Below are 25,951 nucleotides of genomic sequence, written 5' to 3'. Positions count from 1 at the left end.
CATGGCAGTATCTCATACGCCGCTGAATGTCATGATTTGTTTCTGCATTTTTATCGCCTTCTATCAGTGCCAAATGTGAGGCTACAGTATGTGAAAATAAAAGAACAAAAAAGAAAATCAGGTAGTGATCGATGCAATTTTCAACAATACTCACGCACATGCTGCGTAAATTGTCAAAGAAGTATGGGCACCAATTTTTCGCCTCCTATTTTGTTTAAAATTATGTATGAGAACTGGTATATTATCACTACTAGAAATTCGCTTGTTTGCTGTAAATAATTAATATTTGAATTTTTATCTACTTTTGTTTTCGTTAAAGCAGCAGTAATTACCGTTACGTGATATATTCCAGTTGGACTTTGAGCATTATATGGCTAAAGAATCGGAAAATATGAGGGGAATGCACTAGCCATGATTCAAACTTGGCGGGAGCTATTTGCCTAGTTTTTCTGTGTACGCGTTTGCCGCGTCGCCCGCATCGCGGCGTCAGTGTCGTCAGCGCGGTGTTCGTGCGTGAACTTTCTTTTAGAACAATGACCGCGCGTGTTTTGAACGAAATCTTCTTCAAAAACTTTGTCTATGTGTGTTCCGTATCGGCGCCAGAGGCCAAGAAGGGGCCTAGGTTCACCAAGCTTGATGTATTCTTTACTTTCCTATCGATCGTGACTTTCTTCTCGGACATCGCGACCGGTACGTAAACAACCGTTCTCCGCCCTAAGCGATCGTTATGGCACCTCCGCGACACTTTCAAAACTCGCTTTTACATGAAGCTCGTTCGCGACAAGCGGATTTGCTGTCGTGACTGTGAGACCGTTAGGATGCGTTTTAATGTGCGTGTCCGCTCAGTCAGCGTTTCGTATTGTCCACGGAGATCCCGTGGAACGCCGCATTACAACTTTTCATGTCGCATGGTTTCAGGAATTCGGAAAGAGCTGCTCTGAGGTTTTTCGTAGGGGACACATTTTGTTGATTCCTGAAGAACATATGTTTATATTTTGACACACTACAACTGCAGATATCATAATGGCGCAATGACAAACGGTGTTCTGATCAAAACAACCAGCGCTGCGTCTATGCTGCTGAACTGTCAACGAAACTCTGCGCACGAAACACAGTACCTGCACGTGTTGAAAGAGCGTTTACGTTGCGATCTGTGTGCTGATCTGCACCGTTGATGGTTCTCTGAGTCCTGCTATCTTTTTCATTTCTTTTGTAGATGTGATCGTGGTGACACAGTACGCACTGGGCAAGCTATGGGTGTACGCTGGCATGACCTTGTTCTTCGTTCTGATGCCATCTGTGGTGGTGAACATTTGTAGTCTCCGGTGGCACATTCACGACCAGCGTGTCTCCAAGATAATCTGGGTGGCCAACGTTCTTCAGTTCGGCGTGTTGCACAGGTGAGGTGGTGGCATATGCCCGCGTTGTCTCCTAATGAGTGTGGTCGTCTTGGGAACGGCGTCGGCAAATCGCATTGTGCGAACGACGCTTACGGAATGCTAAGTGCCTCTCGACTCTTATCGGGGTAAAAGAGATGCCTCCACCGGCAGCGGCGAAGGCGCGCGGGCGATAAGATAAGAAGTCTTCTGTTGTAGGTCGTAAAATGTGGAACTGAGACCTAAACACGACTGCTGAAAGGCGACCCGCTGCAGTTTGTGTCGAGTTTGACAGTGCCACAGACAGCAGGTCTTGTACAGTGTCAGTTTTCTGTGCAGTGAGCCTCCTGTCAGTCACTTTAAGAAAACAGAAAAAAAAAACTAGCCATGTGCACTCACCCAAGATATCCCTCACATGGGACGTCCCAAATGGGGATCATTATTGCAGCGTGCGAACACTATCACCATTAAACTTCTTGTGAAAGCTCATGTAGATTACAACATGTCAGAGAATGCCTAAGTTGTTTTGTACTTGTCGTGAAGTTTTATTTGAGAGTACGAAATTGATTTGCAGGTCTAAGCATTTGTCGCGTAGAATTACAAAACAATATGGGTAGTAGTCATCAGTGCAATATGAAAGCATATGACAGCATAATGGGTTAATACTCATATATCCAGAAGGCCATTCTCTAATTTAGATCCATATATCCCTGGGAGTCCTCATACAACTCCTGGCACAGTGGTGCAGCGGTTAAGCAGTGCGCTACTGCCCTGCGATATACTCTGCAAATATTTCTGTGGCCCAGCAAACTTTCGCCCTCGCCTCCTTTTGGTGTTGTCAGTGACGCTTATCAAGATCATGCAAGGGACCCTAAAACATTCTTGTCATCCCTTTCCTGAATTTCTTTTAATCCATGCCCATCAACCCTGGTAATCTTTGAAGGCCCGTGCTGCATCATAGTGACTTAGATTGTTCAAGCGGAAGTGAAATTCCAGTAGTCCTCGATTCTGTTATATGAATTGAGTGTGAATTCATCAGTACACTGCAGAAAAGGATGGTGAAAAGATGTGGATTGCTGACATGCGCTCTGCAGCACTTTCAAGCACTGCACAGTCCTACACGTGCGCCTGGTGACTCACTAAGAGCACGAAAAGGGAAAGGTCTGAAGAGACAAGAAATGAAAGGATCTTTGGTGAGGAGGTATTCGGGGCTCATTAAGGGGGGACACTGGCCTTGAAAAAAAAATTTTATTAATGATGTCACAGTTACGAAATCTTCAGGGAATATGTATTTTTGTGTGCTGATTCTAAATATGTCATTTAATTTCATGTAAAACAATTCCTTGAGCACTTATGCACTTTTTATGCTAGTATTTTGCGGAGAGTTTTGAAGAAAATTTGCTGCGAGAAACTCGCCGAAATGTATGCCATTGGGTTCTCTTGACGCCAAGGAATACAATAAAGGTGAAATTGTCTTCCTGCCTATCATAGAACTTAAGTTATATAGTTTTGAAGTTGTTGCTTTAGAAATGAGAAGGAAAGTGTGCATTCCTGTTTCTGAAGTGGCAGCTTCAATACCCTATTACTCAAGTTCTATGAGAGCCAGGATGATAATTTTACCCTTATTGTATTCCTTGGTGTCAAGAGAACCCAATGGCATACATCTCAGCGAGTTTCCTGCAGCAAATTTTCTTCAAAACTCTCCGCAAAATACTTGCATAAAAAGCGCATAAGTGCTCAAGGAATTGTTTTACATGAAATTAAATGACATATCTAGAATCAGCGCACAAAAATACATGTGCCCTGAAAATTTCATAACTATGGCTAAATTAATAAAATTTTCTTTTCAAGACCAGTGTCCCCCCTTAAACAGTGTAGGGAGCGGTGTAACTGTGTTGGGTTGATCCATGCTCTCCCATCAGGTACTGGCTGTGCCTGCGTGCTGGGCTCAAGGCAGACCGGACACGAGATGCCGACGACTTCCGCGAGCTGTACCAGCACCAAAGTGACCTGTGCATGCTACGCCTATTTGACTCGTTCCTCGAGTCAGCGCCCCAGCTAGTGTTGCAGCTGTACATTATGGTCAACCAGGAAGACTGGAACCCTTGGACAGGTAGGTCTACCATTGCCCTTGCCAACCAGAAGGATATAAGACCCGTTTAATAAGATCTTCACCTTTGTTTGCGTTGCTGCCCTCTTTACTGTGTTGTCATTTCTTGCACAGTGAAACACATACAAAAGAAGCCAGTAATCTTTCTTATGTATCATAACGAGCCCTTATCTCCCCTGTTCTTGTCTGCATAATGCAACACGATCATAGAAGCTATTCACCTGCTTGAGTGAGTATCATGCTGTAACAGTTCATGCTAATCAATATGTTCCTGAGTTAAAGGTGCACTGAAGAGGAATCTGAACTCGTCTTTTTGCCACGGGAACTCGGTCTACACGTTCCGAGCATTCTTGGAAACTTCGAATTATTGCCCTGTGCGGCTGATTTCTCTAATTTAAAACTAATTAACGTCGGGCTCCCACCGTTTTTTTTTTTTAACATATCACTCCGCTGATGGCGGAGTGATATGTTAAAAAATACGCAGTGATTGGCGAAAGCAAAGAGTCCACGCGTATTTTTATTTCCGTGGGCCTAATTTGCAGCTGTGTAGTCTCTGACTGGATCTATTTATTCACGGAAACCTAAAAAAAGACCGAAAGCGAAGTCGCCACGCGACTGCCTGAAAGGCACTCAAAAGGCACTCGATGCGTTGGTCAGCTCCTCCCATCGTATGCAGGGGGGGGGGGCTGTTGTGTTAGAAGTACTGTGCCTTAAATAAGGAATATTGACAATATACTACGGTTTAAGAGAAAACTAATGACTACATGCAGGGACTATATTCTGCTTCGTAAGAAGAGAGGGTGTGTTTCGGCGCCGTAGCTTCCGCTGCATTGCCATAAAAAGTTGTCACGAGGAATAGTAGCAATGACTTTGAACAGTGCTGAAAACTGGGGAGCTGATTGGCCCGTCTAAAGACAGTGGCAAAGACAGTAGCTCTTAGACAGCCTTTGTTAATGTCTTGCACATTGCATGTGTCTTGGCACTGCTGCCTGTCACACTGCTGAAAAAATATGAGAGAAGCCAACAGCCACAGAAACCAAGGGACACAGGGGATTTTTAATTAATTTATTTATTTCGTGCTGTTGTTCAATTTAGAATATTACTGAATATCTTATCGCTTAAAGCTAATTGATTAGAAGAGCAGAAGAAAAAACAACCACATGCCGCCGGTGGGATCCGAACCCACGACCTCCGAATTACGCGTCCGGTGCTCTACCGCTGAGCTACGGCGACGGCTGTCAAATCTTCTGCTTTCGGGGGTATTTATGTTCACAAATAACCTAACCTTTAGAGTGTTCATCAGCGCCACCCACGTTCTTAAGCGGCGGACGTAGCAAGTCCTGAGTTACCGCTGATGTGACGTAGAACGTCATTGAACGGCGAGGGTGGAAGCTGTGTGAAAACCCTCTTATGCTTCCTATGGCGTCAAGGCTGCCAGAACCGAGGCCCTCGCTAAGCAATTAAGCAAACAAGGGAAGCGAAATGAGGGGCTCGTTATAAATATGAGAGAAGCCAACAGCCACAGAAACCAAGGGACACAGGGGATTTTTTAATTCATTTATTTATTTTGTGCTGTTGTTCAATTTAGAATATTACTGAATATCTTACCGCTTAAATCTAATTGATTAGAAAAGCAGAAGAAAAAACAACCACATACCACCGGTGGGATCCAAACCCACGATCTCCGAATTACGCGTCCAGTGCTCTACCGCTGTGCTACGGCGACGGCTGTCAAATCTTCTGTTTTCGGGCTGATGATCTTCTGCTTTCGGGCTGAAATAGTGAGTTGATGATAGGCTTGTCTTTGATGTGACTTTGTCTTGTGGATCATGGCAGGTGTCTCTGCACTGCTGTCTCTGCTGTCCCTCGGCTGGGGCATTGCGGCCTACGGCAAGGCCATGCGGTTGCACCGTGCCGAGAAGCAGAAGCTCTCCTGGACGGGCCTGGTCCTGCAGACGCTGTGGCGGTTCGGCACCATGACTTCACGTGTCACCGCCATGGTGCTGCTGGCTTGCGTCTGTGGTGCCTGGGCTCTGGTCATACTGGGTAGGTACCTACTCCTGGGGGGGCTACAGTGAGCGATGGTGGGGGACTCATAAGCTTGTGTTCTTGGCACGTGGTGACCTTAGATGCTTATGTGCCATAAAACCCAGCACAAGACAACGTAAGCTTGACTGAAGTTGAAACTGTACTTATCCTTGCATCTATGTGTGAAGGAACGAGGCAGGCATGAAGTGTTGCCAGGTTTGCTTACTTTGGTTTCAGGTATTTAAGGTTCAAGTATTTCTGGTTCAGGCTTCAGGTATTTTACCATATCTTCGGAGTCATGTCTGAATAATAAGATAATGCTTTCCTAGGTCTTTTATGGCACCATTCTTTTTGCCCTTTGCCAGTAGCTCAAGTGATGGCCTCCAGTGATGTTGAAGAAGTGCCCCATTGGCATCCTGTCAATCTTTTGTATTGACATCACGGAGGTATGCAGTTTGAGAGGATTGTGAGATGCAGCATTCTATTATGTGGGGTACTTCAGTGGTGCAAGGTGTTCTAATTGGCTAACAACACCTTTTGAGGACACAGCTGAATGTCTGTGTTGTGCTGGTTAGTGTGTTTTGATCAGCGGTGATCAGTTATTGTGGCTAACTGCAGTTACATTCCTCGTATGTAAAAAAAGCCAAAAAGAGAGACAGAAACAAAAGCAATACAGGCGTGAGCCTCAGACTGTGCTTTTTTGTACACAGCAGCAGAGTCATCCTGCTAGACTGATTATGTCATTGACAATGACACTGTCTTTTTGGTGTCCTTTTTGGACACTAAATATACTGGCTTTTCCTTGCTGTCCTTGCTAATGGATGTTCTGTGTCAGTCTGTCAGTGTTATTAAGTTACACACTGAATGTACAATTCTATAGAATTGCGCTGCTGAAGCTACTGCATGGCATAGTGTCTACCTGGTAGTTTAACTTTTTTTTATTTAGAACTGGTTACCTGTAGAACTGGTTCTGAAGAAAGGATCTGGTCATTCGCAAAAAAGGCAATGACCCTGTCGCTTTATATTTCTACGCCTGGATGTCATGTGTATCCCGTTATCAGTAATGTTCCGGTTTATCAAAATTAATTTGTATAGGTATATATATTTTCTTTCGAGTAGCCGTTGAAGCTCTTTTTCTTTGTTATCCTGCATTCTTCAGGAACTGAAGCATCTGTTTAAGCACAATACTTTCATTTTGTAAGCTTTTTAGTCTTGCTTTGGGCATTGACTTTTCCATCTGGAAACCATACTGCCTATCGTGACAGTATAGGGTGCATGCTGTAGCAAAAACAGGGGAACCAAAATGACAGCACTAACAGGTGGCATCTGATCAAAGCGCAAATGCAATCTACGTGAAAACCCTGCTACATTCAACCATAGTCTTGATGTATCTCAGTATACATGCATCATGTTGGTACTACTCTGAAAGACCCTCATGGCCCAGGTTAAAGAATTGAATTTCTGCTCCAAAATAAGAAATAATAGTTGTTTCACAAGTTTCAGCACCCAGGGTAATTAAAATTGGGGCGTTTGGGCTGGTTCACAGAGTCAGTATAAATGCAGAGTGTAAGGTAATTGTCATAAGTGGCTTTAATTAAAGGTACAGCCTTTGTCAAAAATAAAGAGCCCAAGGAGTTTGCTTCTGAGCTGTACTGCGTGTCTTATAATGCATCTTCAGTGTTCTAAGTTTCTTGCAGACGAGAGGAACCTTTGTCCTTACCCCTTTGAAACTTACAAGTTCCATGAACACTACAAGAGATCCAGTGCATGGCTTAGAAGCAAAGCCGTTCCTTTCTTTTGACAAAGGACGCACGTAAGCACAGGTACACGTGGCTCCAATATAAAAGGGAACGCTTTATCCACATTCCCTTAACGGCCAACTCCACAAGTATATGAGTGAAAGCCTCACTTTTCACTTTCCTCTGGACAGATATAAAGCCCCTGAGACATTTTTAACTTCAGCACAGAAATAACAGTAGACTTTGTTCTTGTGTGTACACTGACTGTTTCCTTTTATAATGGAGCTAAATGTACCTGTCACATAGGCATTTGCATTGCAGGAAGTGTTAATTAGTTACATCTCGGTCTTTTATATTTCTCTTGGCTCCGCATAGGTGCCCACTGGGCACTGATGACTAGCTGGCTGGTGTGGCAAAAAACCGACTTCTGTCCGTCGCGCTGCGAGGAGCTCGCCTACAATGCCGTCGTGGGCGCCATCTACACCTTCTGTTTCTTCAACGTGCGTGAGGGCCGCTCCCGCGGCCGTGTGGTCAGCTTCTACGCGCTCATCGGTGTGCAGAATGTTGCATTCCTCGTTGCCTACTGCTTCACGTGGGTTGAGGCCGACGACCTGCACGCTATCACAGCCACGGCCGTGGTGCTGAGCAGCTTTGGCATTGGTGAGTTCACGCACCTCTTTCACTAAAGCATCAAGCGTGGTTTGGTTGACCTTTTATAACAGAGTGCGTAGTTTTGTTACGTAATGTTTCCAATGGTGCCTAGGCTTCATCTGACACCTTGCGTGGAATTGCAAACAGGACGAGGCTGAATTTCTCGGAGGTGTTTTTAGTCACCTGAATGTCTTGGAAGACCTTTCATTTCAAGCTCACTCTACAAACCTGAAAACTAGCTCGAATTAGAATCTAGAAGATGAGCAACCTAGTTAAGAAAGGCCACTTGAAGCTGGCCATAACACAATTGGAACTAGTTGGCCTTTTTTTAATGGGACGAGAAAAAATTCAGGGGCGCACTTTGTTGACCTACAGTGCAGTGAGGCGAAAGCCTTAGGCGCAGCATTGCTGCTTGTGTCGCTGATGTGTGGTTAAGATGTTAAGCTTTGCCTGTAAGAGTGGAACGCAACAGCGTATTGCAACGCTGCCAGGAAGTCCACTGAACGCCATCGCCTGTTCGGCTCTACGCCTTGCTTGTCCGTAAATTGGTTTTTTATTAAAGGAAGTGTATCTGTCTCACATATCTCAGTGGACACCTAAACCTCGCTGTAACGGGAAGGCAGGAAGATGGGAGTGAACGAAGACACCGTATTCACTAGACGCGCCTTTGTTCATTCCAAACCATCAAGCTGGCATGGCGGAGTGGTTAGTGTGCTCATCTCTCGCACTTCGGAGACCCTGGTTCGATTCCCCAACTCGACCAATTTCCTACTTGGTTTTATGTATTTACCTGGTCTGACTAGAAAGGCTAATTGGGTGATTAAGCAATTAACTAAACTCAGTCCCACTTACTTGGAGCATCACTATATGGTCTCTTTAATTGGTTGCATGGTTACTAGCGAAAGTACAGTTGGCCCGGTTTGAAATTCGAGCACTGTGACGTCACGACCATTTCGACCAATTAAAACAAGCTTAGCGTAGCTACGGCGGCCACCCGAGGTCTCGCTTTGGCTGTTGGAGTGTTGCTTTCACAGCAAAAATGAAAGAAATGAACACGTACCATATCGTTTCATGCTAACTTGTGCCCTATTTCATACGGTTGAGGACACGAACTGCACTGGTTCATCTTAGCTTCATTTCGTAGAAATAAACGTGTTAATAAACGTCAACACAGTCAAGATTTGTACTACCTCAGAGAAAATGTATTCAGATTAGAAACGAATACATATACATGCACACTTAAAACACCAACACTCTGTATGTCCGCTTCTTCATCTTTTCGTGTTTGTTGTGCACGGTCTGAACGATCTTGTCTCAAGTACTAGCCCGAGTTGTCAGTCCTGGGAAGTGCCTCCAAGCCTGCACTGTGCATATACTCTCTATTAATTACTATTATTAATAAATACGTACTATATACTGTGCAAATACATACCTGCCTGCCTTGTTTTGTGCAGGCATGTACTGCATGGCCCTGTACTACCGGTTCTTCCACCCCAGTGGTCCCATCTACCTGTGTGCTCCTGACAGCAGGAGTTTTCAGCGTGCAGGGAACCTTGAAACGCAGGTGAGGTGGCGAGCACACAAGAAAGAATGGACAGTAGTGTGCTTTATGATCGATTTTCATCTCACAAGCGAGTAATGGTACTTTCTTTGAACAGGTAGAATAAAGTCTTCTCTCCAAATAGAAGGTCTGACATCTATGGTCTAGAAATTTTAAATAAAGTCAGTGACCGTTGGGAAGGGAAATGTTGAGTGCACCGCTGAGGCAAAGAAGGAGCAGTGTGGATTAATGAAAAAATGCAAAACTGTGATCGCTTAGCTGGAAGTAAGATGAATAAATGGGTTTGGGCAAGACACCTGTAATGTGCAGAACAGGTTATTGATGGTCTCTCTGAGTGACAGGGCAGGTACTAAGGGGTGGAAGGTGTAGATGAGAGTACCAGGTGCTCAGTTGGAGTTTCATGATTATACTTGAATGCAACTTAAACAAAAAAAATTGCTGAGGCTCAGCTTGGCTAAGCCTGGTCAGATGCGAAGCATATTGATGGCTAGGCTTGGTAATACATGGCTTTCCTTGGTTGCATACTTGGTCATTTTAATACAACCACTAGAAGCCTTCGTTGTGGGGGAAGACAACGGCATGGCTACAGCGGAACGCCGACTAACCCCGAGACGCGCGTTGGGTGAGCGCCTGGATTGCCACGGAAGTCGCGTCTGCCTGCCCGGTGGAGCGAGCGTTTCACCTACACCGAGTGTGAGCGCGCGTTCGAAATGTGCGGGTGTGACGGCTAGGGGTCCCACGGCGACGGCGCGAGGTGGAGGCCGGCTCTCTCATCCGATGTCACGTGGTGTGACGTCACGGTGTCACGTGGTGTGACGTCACAGTGTCACGTGGGGGTCCCACGGCGACGGCGTGAGTGGTAGCTCTAGCAATATGCTTCGCATAAAAGTGTTTGGCAACAATGTGCCAAGGACCAGAGGCCACTTGTGTTACTGTGCTGACCGATATCAACAGTAAATGAAGTCTGAGGCACCAAGGGCGTCCGCAGAATTTTTTGCAGGGGGGGGCCCCGTTGGTTGTTGGCGCCGGAGGGGGGGGGGGGGGGGGGGGGTATGTTCGTAGCAAACAGGCACTATTTGCGGAGTAAATTTATTTATTTATATATAAATAAAAATTAAGCAAAATGCACACATGAAAGAGAAATTACAAACAGCAAATTAAAGCGCGGCTAGGAGAGGTACATTGGAGTTTATCAACGAAGAAACAATTAAAATTAATAAAAAATGCAAAAAGATACTATCACTTCGTGGAGAAGAGTGCTCAGTCTTGCTGCATACGGGTTCTCGACTCACCCGGATTGATGACCAGCACACAGCACAACATGTTCACAAACACGCAACTACAGTCACTCAGTCAGTCTTCCTTGAACAGCAACTGTAGGCGCCTCGGATTTTTCTGGGCGAATTGCGTAATTACACGTGTGATGAATTCACTTCTGTGCTTCATTACACGCTCTCGGTGCACACTCATCATACACATTGATTGGAAAAACTGTTGAACGCGTACGTTGAAAACAAAAGATGACTATATATACAACGAAAACTTATTTACATGATAAATGCACGCTCGCAGCTTCATACACCTCGCTCCATCTTGCTTGCGCATCCGCACAGTCGAACAACCGCACACACACTGCTCGCCGCTCGTCGTTTTCTCGTCCGCTGTCTTGGTTGTTCTCAGCTTCGCTGACAACCGGGCACTAAAAACACCGAAGCACAAACACAGAGGCGCGCACTTGCCGCAGTATCCCCGAATGCGCACTTTGGGGGTGAAAGGAACGCCGCGCAACTTCCGAGGGGAAGGGACACTCGCCACTCCGGTCGGAAAAATTGTTTTTGTGTTTTTATGGGGTTCAGAGCCCCAAAACGACTCAGGCTATGAGGGACGGAGTAGTACAGAGTTCCGGATAATGTCGACCACCTGGGTCTCTTTACCATGCACTGACACGCACAGTACATGGGCGCTGTTGTGATTTGAGGCCCAGCCAGAGGTGACAGGCGAGCCAGGCAGGCGCCATCGGGCTGCGTTGACCAAAGGCGCTGGTTTTCGCAGAAGACGCAAAGAACGCTGGTGTGGGGGCGCCTCTGGAGACTGCGTCGCCGTGAACAAAAGCAGCTAATCCCCTTTGCCGGAGATTCTGAAAGCGGCGCTTCTACCGAACTGCACTCTCCCGTGGATCGGAGGAGAGAGCGAGCGGCGGCGGCGCCAACTCATCGCCCGCTTGCCCCTGAGCAGCCCGACAAAGCGGGGGTGGACACGGCTGATTTGTCCTTCCCTCCTTAAGAATTCATCGGTGACCGGCGTAACGATAGGCGAAAACAAGATGCCCCGTGCACTGTCTGCCTCCGTGTCGCTATCTCTCTAGACACCCATCTCAAGACGGCTCGAAACACATGCTCGCCGGTGCCGCTGTATGTCTGCAACAGGTCGCCCTTCAACAGAGCTAACGATGGCGTGGTTTGAAAACGGCGTAAAGACGCGTGCCCGGACGCGGCATTTCTCAGATGTGACCCAAAGCGTGGAAGCGGGGCTGCTTTCACCCTTTTGGCTGAGCGCACCACCGCCCCTGGCGTGCGGCCATCACTCACGGTTCGAGTGAGTGATTTTCCAGGGGGGTGCAGCCGCCCCCCCTTGCCCCCCCCTCCGGACGCCCATGTAGGCACTAAAATTCTTGCATGTATATTGTCTTGCAATCAGCTTCCTGTATAGGTTACAAGGGGAGGTTTAACAATGGACTATTTTCTAGTCGTGGAGAAATTCTGTGTGGCAGCCATGAATGTGGACAGCGCTTCACTGAAGTCTGATAAGTTGTATCTGACCACAAAAAGTTCACTGGAATAGCCAGTGGAAAAAGAGAGTAGTCAAATATCAATGGGAGAGGCCTTTGTCATCGCATAGACATAACACTTGATGATGTATGCTGTACAGGCATTCTGAAAACCTTGGGATTGGCTGTGCACAAGCAAAGCAGAATTTCACCAATATAAAGGCTGTGGTGGTCTTTGTTGCTAAGAGAGCAAAACAGTCTATACAAAGGCCTCTGTAAAACGCTCCCCCCCCCCCCCCCCCCCCCCCTCCACATTCATTTTGCTTTCTCAGCTACGGATGATAGTATCATCTTTGCTGTACAAAGTTCTGCTCGTTTCAGTCGTTCGGACTTCAGGACTGCACCTTTGTGTGCAGTTGGTACTAGTATACGGTCGCACGAGTAGCAACATGTTTTTGAAGGCACAACCATCTTCTGTTCCTGCTCTAACCAGCCAGTAATCGAAATCTCAGGCATGTAATTTGTCAAGGAGGTTTAGTGTGTCAATCTCGTTTGCAGGCAAATTAACTCAATCCACCTGGCTGCGCTGCTTACCATAACCAATGCAGTGTTGTAGCGAATAATTGTGAGATTGCCTTTGGAAGGAGTTTCTTGAAAATGATTGGTTTTAAAGAGTGCAAAGGTAACTGCAAATAAAAACGCAGTCATGGAATTCAGATCTACACAAGTACTCCAGACATGCTGCAGAGTAACTGCATCAGCAACTCTTAGTGCTTGAATGCAGCTTTTTACTAGTGTATACAGTAAAAGCTCGTTAATTTGGAAATCCAGATAATCTGAACTGCTGGCTCAGTCCCAGCTAGCAGTGAAGTAAGTCTATGAAGTCACATGCTCGCTGATTCGGGCACTTTGGATCTCGCACTGACTCATTCAAAAAGGCTCCCGAAGGGAGGTTGCGCCCAGGTGTGACTTGCGTGGCAAGAGATCGTCAAAATAGCCCTACTCAAAATCTGCATTACGCTGCACAGTCACTAGCATTTCCTGACATGTGCACAACAGCAGGCGTGATGATGAACGATGACTCCGTCTCCGAGAAGTCTGACCACTTAGTTGTGGTTTCGCTTTTCTGAGCTTCGCGCCAGCCCAGCGAGCTCAGCTGCACGTCGCTTTGTACGCTGGTTGGCGTGTCGCTGGTGTTTCCTTCCCCTCTTTTCTTGCCGCTTCAGTGCCGCTGAGCGTTTCCTTTGCTTCCATTCGCGTGGTTTCGTTTTTTCCAGAGCGCCGAAACTGCGTGCCATCTGCCACTTGTGCAGTGAAGTCTCCTCAAACGCAATGTTGCCGCTAGTGAGCCGTGTGACGCTGTAGCAGGGGAGCTTCACATCGTTGTACAGGGTCGTCCACTTCTAGTCTGAACACGGCTCCGGGCAGCCGGCGCTCTGCGCAGCGCCTCTCTCGGGCGCCTGGGTAACTAGCGCGCAGGCGCAGTGGAATCCATAGGCGTGGCTTTCGCCGTGTCGTCTGCTACAGCGCGCCAGCACCGCCGGGTTAACCTCGCCTTGTGGTGAAGAGCACTTTCGCACTGAGCGCGCAAAGCGCCCGGAAGATTACTGTTTCCAACACAGCAGCTTAGAAGCACAGCACCTGCGCGTGGTCGAAAGCTGCATCCGAGGTGGCAAAGGCTTTTCCTTATTCTTCTTTCTTGTAATCAAGACGTAACAATAAGCTGATACGGTGAAAGACGTCGTCCGAGTGGGAGTTCAAGCAGTTCACTCTGAGGCCACTACCATTACTTGGCTGCAATATTTTATCATTTGAAGCTATTCGTGCCCAGCAGCCAGAATAAGCCGGCGACTCACGGGTGCTTTCATCCGCTAAAGTGCCGCATCGCAGTACAATGCCAGTGCTAAATTATGTTTACTGGCAATACAGGTGCAGGTAAGGCAAAATTTTCTTATTTGGTTCTTTAGCTTAACACAGAAGGGGCTCAGTTGCTAGGGAGTTCCCCGAATTTGTTAAAATAATGCCTGAACATTTCGCATATTGATGCACTCGTCTGGAAAAGATTTTCACTGGTCTCTACGCAGGCCTTGGTTGCTGCTCATATGCAACCCCTTTTCTGGGCATATGAGCAAAACATGGCCATGTTTTTCGTTCGTTCATTCTTTTTCACGATTCTTACCGTGCAGTGCTGGTGTTCGTGCTGGCTTTGTATTAGTCTCCCTCCACAGCAGCGCACCATACATCTAGTACTGACATTGCAGAATGGCGATTTGAGCGGATGAAAGCACCCATGAGTCGCCGGCTTGTTCTGGCTGCTGGGCACGAATAGCTTCAAATGATAAAATATTGCAGCCATGTAATGGTAGTGGCCTCAGAGTGAACCGCTTGAACTCCCACTCGGACGACGTCTTTCACCGTATCAGCTTATTGTTACGTCTTGATTACAAGAAAGAAGAATAAGGAAAAGCCTTTGCCACCTCGGATGCAGCTTTCGACCACGCGCAGGTGCTGTGCTTCTAAGCTGCTGTGTTGGAAGCAGTAATCTTCCGGGCGCTTTGCGCGCTCAGTGCGAAAGTGCTCTTCACCACAAGGCGAGGTTAACCCGGCGGTGCTGGCGCGCTGTAGCAGACGACGTGGCGAAAGCCACGCCTATGGATTCCACTGCGCCTGCGCGCTAGTTATCCAGGTGCCAGAGAGAGGTGCTGCGCAAAGTGCCGGCCGCCCGGAGCCATGATCCAACTAGAAGTGGACAACCGTGTACCTTGAGGCATGTCGAGGAGGCTTTTACAATTTTGGAGCAGTTCTGCTTTGATGCTCCTGACAGTGTGCATGCAATAAAGCACTGATGGAAAAGCAAAAAACAGTCGTCGCGCTGTTCTGATCCCAAAAGCAAGCAACCATTGCCCTGTCTCACACCACATAAATTTGCTCTGTTGCAAGCAGTCCTTGGAAGTTTTTTCAGGCTCGGTCAATGACTCGATCTGTCAAATAATTAAAACATTTTTTCCCGATCCCTGGAAGTTCGAATGAATGAGCATTTACTTTATCAGCATTTTGTAGTGCTGGCCACCTTTCCGTCACAAACAACTTAGAACAAGCACTTCCAAACTACACTTCTGCATACACTTTCTTGCAGGAACCGAGCGTTGCAGTGGGCGACGTGGCTACTCCACGCAGCAAGCCAAGACCAGCAGCAACTGCAGTCAGCGCATCACACTCATTCCGAACCCTCAAGTACGTAAACTGCACCCACCAGATGACGTCCACACCGCGCCAGTTGGACACCAGGGCAGCATCGCCGTCCTTGAGCGACGACAGTACAATTTCACCATGTGACAACGATGTGCACCTCGACACAGGGGAGGCATGTGGCGAAGGAAGGCTCTTCAGCGGAACAATGCGAGACAGAGATGAAACAAGGCAAAGTGAAATTTGCCATTTCAGTATCGTGCAGAGTCATCTAGGGAGCATCACAAGTCCCAGGGAAGCTTGCCGAGTTAGGTTCGACTTGAGAGACTGTTCGCTCGACGAAAGCCACCACCGGTGGCGATCAGAAGAGTGCAGCTTCGCTGACTGTGGATCCGACTCGTACTACAACAAGGTTGAGGCTTTCGGCATCACAAAGGACCGCATCGCCAGCCGCCACCACGTGGTCAATTACAACTTCCGTCCGTTTGTGGCCGACGCTGCACTGGGCCACTTCTTCAGGAGGCACTGTTCCTGCCTCGTGCTCTTCGAATGCCTGCCAGATCGCGCTGGTTTCGAGTCATTCCTTTCGCCGACAGACAGTGCAGGGGACTCGACAAAGAAGAAGGCACTGCAGAATGTGAAGTCGACGCCAAACATGAGACTAGGCCAGCCGCAAGACGAGAGTGGCGGTGATTCGGCGGCTTCCTGGTCGATGCAAAACTTCCTGGCGGCGACCCCGGCCTTTTGTGAAAGCTTGGCCAGCGAATTTGTGAGTGGGTCGGCAACACTGCTCATCTGAGCTGTTCATTGTATAGGACTCAAGTCGTGACTGGTGGTATCAGTGTCAGAGGACTGCCAAATGTGATCTGCTGGCGATAGCTGCATCAGCATGTTTACGGCACACAGTGCACATCATCGTATACAGCACTCTGGTTGAACATGGTACCCTGTCTCCCGTCCCTATTGAGCTTGGAGTTGGCGAGTTACCACATTCACCTGTAGACTGCGCTGCCGTCAACTTTACAGCTAAGTCGCGTCGTCCTATGCAGTGCATGGCGCTCACAGAATGTGAGAACAGAGTCCGTCTTTCTCACGGATCCTTTATCGCATTTTCATGATGTAATACTCAGTGTGGCTGGTGTAGTTGCCATTTGGGAGATAGTGAAGATCAGTGCCTGCCCTAACTAGTGCCAGTTAGTAGTTAAAGGCAGGTTTCAATGGGAAATGCCACTGGACGTTGTGAAAGTGCCACGTTTATAGAAACGCAACTTGAGGGTGAAGAGAAATGGCAACTTGTTAATTTGATGGCAAAATGTTTGCTTATTCGCAGTGGAATACAGGCCACAAAAGTGCCCTGACGGCTTCCACAAACATGCCATATGTTTACAAGCAAACCACGCTGGTCACTGTCGCTTCATGCTCATATAGCTTCGGCCGAAATGCAATTAAGTTGAATACAAATATTGTACAGGTATAATTTCTTTGTCCGCGTTGCATACTTACGAAAATCTCTTTCTCAACAGCATCGCTCGTAAGCTGACCGAAGTGTGCAAGGTGCTTTTCGTTGCACACGGGTTCACTTGCAAATTTGATGGCAGGCATGAATGTGTAATATCTGCATGTTACGAATGGTGTTTCAGCAACAGACTTGCTGTGATGGCCGAGGCATCTTTGGGCTGGTCAAATGTTTAGGGGAATCCCCCAAGGTGGAGTAGATTTGTAATAAGGGAGTAATTACTCATTGACATCCACCCAAGCGCAGCCATACGGCTGCAAAGGAAAGCTATACAGCTTTCTCAGAAGCTTCGTAGTTAAAGAAAAATTCGTCCTGGTCCGGGGTTCGAACCCGGGACCCCCGCTTCACCGGAGCAGTCTACTTATTACAAATCTACTCCACCTTGGGGGATTTTACTAAACATTTGACCAAAGGACAGGGTTAATTGGACAGACATGGGAGAGGCCTTTGCCCTGCAGTGGGCGTAGTTAGGCTGATGATGATGATGATGAACCATTTTATGAATCGTGTTGTGGGGATAACGTGAAGTTATCCTCACAACACGCTACACCGCTACACCAGAGCAGTCGCTCTACCAATTGAGCTAACCAGGACGGCAAGCTTATGGTAGGGCGAGAGCGAATTGATCAATAACTCGAAGTGGGAACGGTGTTGGTCAAATGTTTAGGGGAATCCCCCAAGGTTTTGGGCTTTTGGGCTTTGGGCTTGGGGCTATTCAATTATTTTTGCTTTTTTTCTTTGCTCCAGTTCGAGATTTCTTTTAATTTTTGTTTAATTTCATGCCTTTCCATTTTCATCAGAAACGATGAGGATGGGCCCAGGAAAAAAGTGGAATTAATCTTCACTTGAGGCAGCCTGACCCCCCCCCACATACTGGCATACAGCAAGGCGACCCATTGAAAGAAAGGAAACCATCGTATGACCCTTGTAGGAAAAAGCACAAAACATTTGGCACTTAGGATGCACGTTGTGCTGATTGCTCAGCATAGAAGAGTTATCAAGCAACGTGGTTGTAAAACCCAAAAATCAGTGTTATGCAAGAAAATAGTGTGTCAAACAGTCAACTGCCATCTCAAGATTAAGTAATGCAAACAAGTATGATTACAGCCATAAAAATACATCGTCAATGTCTCGCAGGCTGCTGCTACGAATACAAACATTCACCAAGAGAAGCTCACTGAGCAGCAACGAAGCACTGTGGTGCTGCATTTGTTGGGCATATTTAGTGCGAGAAAACGGGATGCACCAAAACTCGGGATTTTTAAAGGTAGCATATATGGAACTATCTCAGTTCAGAAAGTATAAATCCAAAAAAGCATCTTGCTTATGATGTAGCGAGTTTTTAACATAATAGTGTTAAAGGGACACTGAGGAGAGCTCTATTAATATTTTTTTTATAGCAAAATCCGATAGTTCGGCATTTCATGGCTTTGTTGCCACTTGGCCGGCAGCGAAAGATGCATTTATTTCCAAGAAATTTGGATTCGAAGTTGAAAAAGTTTTTCCCGCCGCTCTGATTCAAACTTGGGGTTCTCCTATGACGACACAGGACTAAGTGACATGAAACATGATGTGCACATGACGTAACGCAGACTCCGTGATTTCTGACGGCCAGCAGTGCGGCCCATAAGCAGCCGAAAAGAAAGCTACCGCCGGCCACACGTTGAAGGCATCTATCGGCTATTGCGGCCGTCGCTTCGTTTACATTTGCACCGGCGTTTTGCCAGCATTACAATGGATCCCGTTCTCGAAGTCGTCAACAAAGTTCTCGCAAATAGACACCTTTAGCATACCGTGTACCTTGTTACCGTTAGCAGAATACCGGGAGCCCGCATACCGCTATGAGCAGGCGCTGATTGGTCCCGGCGCTGCAGGAGCGCGCGTAGCAGTCGGGTACGTGGCGCCATCTGGTGACGTCAAGGAGATTTGCGCATGCATTTGCTGCGCCTCAGTGATTCGTGGTCTCGTGTCCTAGTGTTGCTAGAACTATTGGTTCTAGCAACACTGTTTTGTCCTATGACGTCATGAAGCTTGTACTTGCGAGTTTGGCCTGTGGCGGCGATACCTGTATTTTGGTTCTTGCTCTTTTCTACGTTACAAGAGCTTTGTTGTCAGTATGAGTGGCGTTTTTGTAATCAGGAGCTGGTATTCTGTCGATGCAAGTCAACTTCAATTTCTCCTCAGTGTCCCTTTAAGGCTTCCGTTCTGCAGAAAATTTGGGGGAGCGGCGGCATTGTGAACGAAAAATCTCCGTAGAAGGAACCTTCTAGCTGCAGTCAAGAAGTGCTGCATCCTTTAGGCTTAGGATGAGTTGTCGCATTTTTGTTCAAACTTCCATTATTTACTGTTGCAGCTGTAGTGAAAGTTTCACTGAAGGAAAGCTTTATACCATGCATTTTAGAGTAGGTGCTTCACTAACAATTTTTTCTGATAAGTGCATACCTTGGTGCCTGCACCATTTGTGTAAAGGCGTAAACCGTTCTCAAAGTTTTTGTTTTATTCTCTTTGTGTGTGCCACAGATGGAAACGGCGCCCCTTGAAACGGAATCTTTGCTCATGCATTCTGTGTCAAACTAATAGTATGACACTCTTCAATCAGGGACAAATTATGTGGAAGCTCTGGGACAAGTGCACTTGTAGAAGGGAAAGAGAGAGAAAAAATCGCTTTATTTGTAACGCAGTATCAAGCGCTGAATAAGTCGGTGGGTTGTCAAATTTTTGACAGCTGATCATCCAGTTGGGCATTCACTCCAATATACATCATCATCATCATCAGCCTGACTACGCCCACTGTAGGGCAAAGGCCTCTCCCATGTCTCTCCAATTAACCCTGTCCTTCGCCAGCCGAGGCCACCATATTCCCGCAAATTTCTTAATCTCATCCGCCCACCTAATTTTCTGCCGCCCCCTGCTCCGCTTGCCTTCTCTTGGAATCCACTCCGTTACCCTTAAGAACCAGCGGTTATCTTGCCTTCGCATTACATGCCCTGCCCAAGCCCACTTCTTCCAAGATACAGACCATCACAAAAGAATGCCAGTGTAACCATGGTTTCTAGGTCCCCGAAATTGTGTTATACAGTTGAATCTCGACAGCATGAACTTGAAGGAGTCTGAAAATGTGTTTCAGTAACGAGGAGTCCAAAAAAAGAGGAGCTTGATCAGGCTCCCCTCCGAGGAATAGACACGGCAAATTTTAGTTCTGTGCTGTGTTTTTGGAATGATGCACAGCACATTACAAAACACGGACAGTCACATAGTTTTGGTTTCAACTAGGGGTGTGCGAATATTCGAAATTTTCGAATATAATTCGAATATTATATAGTTAGTATTCATATTCGATTCGAAATCCAAGTATTCGTGTTGTTTCGAATATTCGACTCGACGCGAATAGTCGTATCTAGCCGAATATTCTATTGCAAGCACCGGCGTTCATTTTGGTCCGCAAGTCCTATCGACAGAGACATAACAACATGGCGGCGCCCAGAGCAATGCGTAACGTTGGGCCATGCAGTAGCTGGCTGCACTGGTGAGTTTCTTTGTGGCTATAGCTGCGAAGCTGGTATAGTCAGAGCTGTGCACGAAATACCTCGCAATACGAGCCAGTTCAGTGCCAATTGAGAGGGCATTTTCTGTGGCTGGAGAAGCAGTTTCAGCTAGAAGGGAACTACTTCTACCTGACCATGTGGAGCAGCCGGTTTTCCTTCACGACAACCTTTTATGCTCATCCCAGCAACGCGCTTTTGTGCTTATGGCAAGCTAGCCTTGATCAATGCTATGTACTAGCCATCTTCTCTGATATTTCCGCTCTTCTAAGAACAATGTTCGAGACTTTGATATTTTTTGTGCAGCCACACACATCCTTTCTGTTCATTTCATCACGGATAGTTGAACTGTGATGTTCTTGGGTGCTCAAATAAGTGTTTTGTAGTGGTTAAATGCGTCTGTCCTTGATTATTCGATATTCGATTCGATATTCGAAACCAAGTATTCGTATTCAATTTGTATTCGAAAAATTTGATATTCGCACACCCCTAGTTTCAACGTTTGTTATGTAACAGACAATTTGACGTCATGCGAGGCATGTAAAAACTGCAGTATGTTGCCGCTTTCTTCGTTTTAACTCGCACCAACACTTATGCAAGCCTACCCAAGAATCAGAATGACAAAAAATGGGCAAGCAGCGATTATATTGCAGTTTTTGCATGACTCACATGACTTCAAATATCTGTTATGCTATAACTGTTGTTCGGCCATTGAAACCGAAACTGAAATGGTACAACAATTTGACTAACGTGGCAGTTCGGGCTTCTGGCATGGCACAAGAAAGAATTCAGTTATAATTTATTCACCCAGTCTAGGTGAATTCTACGTCATTTTGCGAGTACACTATACTGTCTTGCAACCTATTCCAAAGAGAAAAACACTAGGGGTGTGCAAATATCAAATTTTTCGAATACGAATCGAATACGAATACTTAGTTCCGAATATCGAATCGAATATCGAATAATCAAGGACAGACGCATTTAATCACTACAAAACATTTATTTGGGCACCCAAAAGCATCACAGTTCAACTATCGATGATTAAATGAACACAAAAGGTGTGTGTGGCCGCACAAAAAGTATCAAAGTCTTGAACATTATTCTTAGAAGAGCGGAAATATCAGAGAAGATGGCTAGTACATAGCATTGATCAAGGCTAGCTTGCCATAAGCACAAAAGCGCGTTGCTGGGATGAGCATAAAAGGTTGTCGTGAAGGAAAACCGGCTGCTCCACATGGTCAGGTAGAAGTAGTTCCCTTCTAGCTGAAACTGCTTCTCCAGCCACAGAAAATGCCCTCTCACTTGGCACTGACCTGGCACGTATTGCGAGGTACTTCGTGCACAGCTCTGACTACACCAGCTTCGCAGGTATAGCCGCAAAAAAGCTCACCGTCAGCTACAGCATGGCCCTTGGAGGAAGAATTTTCCTTCCGTGTAGGTGCCGTCATGTTGTTATGTATCTGTCGATAGGGCTTGCGGACAGAAATGAACGCCGGTGCTCACAATGAATATTTGGCTAGATACGAATATTCGCGTCGGGTCGAATATTCGAAACAACACAAATACTTGGATTTCGAATCGAATTCGAGTACTAAAAATATAACATTCTAAATATATTCGAAAATTTCGAATATTCGCACACCCCTAAAAAACCCGCACCCAAAAATTTCGTGTGTCTACTCCTTTAATAGACATGACTTTAGTGGGACCAAGTGTTGGTTTGAGTAAAGAGAAAGTTCTAATTAACATGGTTTGGCTGTACTGGCAAGCAGTGTTATGCTTATATCCTTCATAGTACACCACCAATCTCTCTTCTAAGCATGTGCTTTGCAAAGGCACTGTTATCTTGTGCAGTAGTTAAAAGGCAGGATTTAGCTCAAGTTTTTAACCAAAAAATGAGCCTGTTCCTGTCTTTATACGTATTAGCATGAGAGTGTTCAAGATTTTACTTTAACAATACTATATGTTCCACTTTAAGCCAGGCCATTTATTTTTGAAGACTATTTTTGAGGTTTGCATCGAAGGAGACACAACCTAACGGGCAGTCTCTCAAGAAAACAAAATGTTGCAGGAGCGAATGCAGATGCCTCAGATCTTCATCATGCATGCTTCTTCCAAACTGCGTGATGAAATTAATACATTGCTTTGAGATTACTTAAAAGATTTTACGTTAGTTGGGCTCTGTGTGACAATTCCAAACTTCTAAGCGCCTGCAGCATTCTTTTGTTAGTGTTACAAAGACCATGAATCCTTTGATTAGGAGGATGCTTAGGACTGCAGTGCTTCTTGAGCATGTGGGTGAATGACTTCACTGACTGCGGTTACTCTTCAAGGTGTTCCCAAGAAAAATCAGAAAGTGTGACTACTCTCTCCCGGTTACACTCCATCACCTAGTGTTATCCCTACCTTCCATGATAATCTTGAGGTTCAATCTCTTGCAAGTGCTGCGCCATCATCTTACAATGAGCGCTTGTGTATATATATCTGTATATATGTGTACATTAGATAGATTTCAGCACAATATTCTAGAGGATATCAAGATTCGCTCAGTGCATGATTGATGTTGTCTTGCTTGCATTTTTAGCAATACTAGTTTAGTGCTACTAAGTCTCTTGGCTATCGTGGCAGACTATATTTGCCTCTGCATTTATTTTACATACAGTTTTATCTGTGATGATATGCATATCAAATGTGCTAATAAACGGAGTGTATACAAAATGTTATGAAAGGTTCATGTTGGTCTACAATCTCTTTTTGGTGTGATACACACTGAAATTCTCATTAAACACCTGATTAAATGCATGATCTATCACAATCAGTGCAACAGGTCAACCTGAACATGAACACACTTAACTAGACCTGAAAGCACATACATTTTGTGCACAAATTCATCGGGTTCGATCCCGGCCGCGGTGGTCGAATTTCTTTGGAGGAGAAATTCTAGAGGCCCGTGTACTGTGCGATGTCAGTGCACGTTAAAGAACCCCAGGTGGTCGAAATTTCCGGAGTCCTCCTCTACGGCGTCTCTCATAGCCTTGGTCGCTTTGGGGCGTTAAACCCCATAAACCAAACCAAACCAAACCAAACCATCATCAATCGCAGAAAAACAATGTCAGTTCAACAGCAACTGCATACTGTAATTGCTCTAAAAAAAGATATTAAATCAGACAATCAACTTCAATTACATAATTTAGCATGCTATCATTCAATGTTATTCTTATAGTATTCGCAAATGGTTCACCTTGGGATCAACTTTTTCCTCCAGCAGTTTTCTGTACAAGGAACTATCTGCTGTGGTGCTACAGCAGATTATAAAGGTAATATGGCCCCAATAAGGCTAGTGTATCGAACATGCTTTGTAGTTTATTGGTTTATTGGGGTTTAACGTCCCAAAGCAACTCAGGCTATGAGGGACGCCGTAGTGAAGGGCTCCGGAAATTTCGACCACCTGGGGTTCTTTAACGTGCACTGACATCGCACAGTACACGGGCCTCTACAATTTTGCCTTAATTGAAATTCAGCCGCCGCAGCCGGGATCGAACCCGCGTCTTTCGGGCCAGTAGCCGAGCGCCGTAACCACTGAGCCACCGCGGCAGGGCGCTTTGTAGTTTGTTCGGTTCTTTAGTTGTCTGAAAAGGAAAAGAACAAACCTGTACGGTGATATTAACTGGACACATGCGAGTTGGAAAAGTCATCCTTAGTGGTACATATTTTAATGCTTAACTGGTGGAGATTAAGTGTAGATGCTTAAAGGGGTGCTGATGTCAAATTTAAGTAGGCCTGTATTGAAAAATGGCACGTTATAACAACAAAGACGAATACTTTCCCTGAAAACAGCTTTAAGAGCTACAGAAGGCCAGAAATAAAATACAGGTACCACCCTCACTGGCCACTTTCATGAGTAAACTGGTGTGTTGACAGTTTTTTCGGCCCAGATCTCACAAATTTGCAGCACTGCGAAAGGTAATAGTTCCTCAAATATTGGAGCAGCGTTGCAACTACTTTTCAAACAAATCTTGCGCTAACTCAAAGAGTGGTACAGGATAGCATTTGAAAGTACAGCGAGCTTTCATTCACTAGTTAAATTAAAGAAAGTTCGCATGATTTTGGCACTGTGGAGGATTGCCACGAAGTGGTGCATCGCCATTTGTAAACACGGCATCCACCGTGTCTTCTATGTGCAGCAGCTGGACACTAGTCCTTTTTCCTTCCCAAGGATGGCGCTACTAGTCGCGGGGCAAGGGGGTGTGGAGTAAGCTAAGGGTAGAAAAATATCAAGGAAATCCTCCAAAAGCAGCTTCTCAATTTTCTGCTTACCTACAAGAAAAGAAGAAACAAACTCAAAATATCATGCTGGAATCTTTACTTATATCAGCTCAAACTAACTGCATGGAATAGTTCAACATAGTGGTACAGTCGCGGGTAAAAAAGATTAGCACACGAGACGGAACACCAGAGCGCCGGAATGACAACATGTGGCGCTGCGGGTGGCGAAGAGGCTGACAACGAGAGTGCCGGGCCGCTCCCATTCTACAGTATTAGGGGGGTTCAGTGGACTGCCACGGACCAGCAAAATTACTGGCTAAAAGCAGCGCTATCAGCTATTCTTCCTGCGAGTTCCTTTTGACAAACCATCGCTGACATAAAAAAACAGTTATAAAAAGAAGCTATCTTTGCTTGATGACCGAGCCAAAATAAATGCCGCATGCACAGTCACGTAGGGTTGGCACTTCAACGTCCGGGGGTGCACGCTTGATAAAGCTTACTTCCTGCCGTCCCCCCCCCTAGGCTGCAAAACATGGGAACGGCCTGATAAGCACGTCTGCGTACCGCAGCGCCGCGTAGTGAGATATACGAATTCTAATCGCCAGTGATCTGTGCTAATATTTTTTGCTCGCGACTGTACAAATATGCCAGTTTACAGAATGCCACCTGTATTGCTTCACAATTTCCTGCACATAACAGAGTATAAAGTGGTTAGTTGGTGATACTCACCTTGTAGATCTCAATATGCTTGCGTTTAAAGGAGATCTTGTAAAGGTGTTCGTTGTTCAAGTGAGATGGATGCAGTCACAAGCTAACCTTAAATGATGTGGCAATGACAAACTACTGATGGCAACATGCAGCTAAAAGAACATGATCCAATGACAACACCAGCATGAGTGTGCACACGCACCTGAATCAACATAGTAGGCATAAGGAGAGCCGAGAACCGCAACACTTGCACCATCCCAACAATCCATTCACGAGTGCCTTCTACACTACCACTGCAGTTTTACAGCACCAGCTGTTATAATTGTTTTGTTTTTTTTTGGGGGGGGAGGAAATGGCGCAGTATCTTGTCTCGCATAACTCGGCGGACACCTGAACCACGCCGTAAGGGAAGGGATAAAGGAGGGACTGACAGAAGAAAGGAAGGAAGAGGTGCCTTAGTAGAGGGCTCCAGAATAATTTCAACCACTTGGGGATCTT

The 25,951-nt window shown here is 46.0% G+C and overlaps 1 protein-coding gene across 1 annotated transcript; it reads left to right on the top strand.

Moving 5' to 3' along the window:
• Positions 1 to 499: 499 nt before the first annotated feature.
• LOC149336515 (XK-related protein 7-like) lies at positions 500 to 17,101 on the top strand. The gene is made up of 7 exons (XM_089552970.1): positions 500 to 690; positions 1,217 to 1,400; positions 3,299 to 3,489; positions 5,323 to 5,532; positions 7,629 to 7,913; positions 9,359 to 9,468; positions 15,369 to 17,101. The coding sequence occupies exons 1-7, from the start codon at positions 534 to 536 to the stop codon at positions 16,218 to 16,220; spliced, it is 1,989 nt and encodes a 662-aa protein (XP_089409096.1). The 5' UTR covers positions 500 to 533; the 3' UTR covers positions 16,221 to 17,101.
• The last annotated feature ends 8,850 nt before the right edge of the window (positions 17,102 to 25,951 follow it).

This window comes from Amblyomma mixtum, chromosome 7 (assembly GCF_055824585.1).
Source record: "Amblyomma mixtum isolate Tamu chromosome 7, ASM5582458v1, whole genome shotgun sequence".
Lineage (NCBI taxonomy): Eukaryota > Metazoa > Arthropoda > Arachnida > Ixodida > Ixodidae > Amblyomma > Amblyomma mixtum.
The sequence above is the reverse complement of the archived record's forward strand: the minus strand, read 5'-3'. Positions and strand labels throughout refer to the sequence as shown.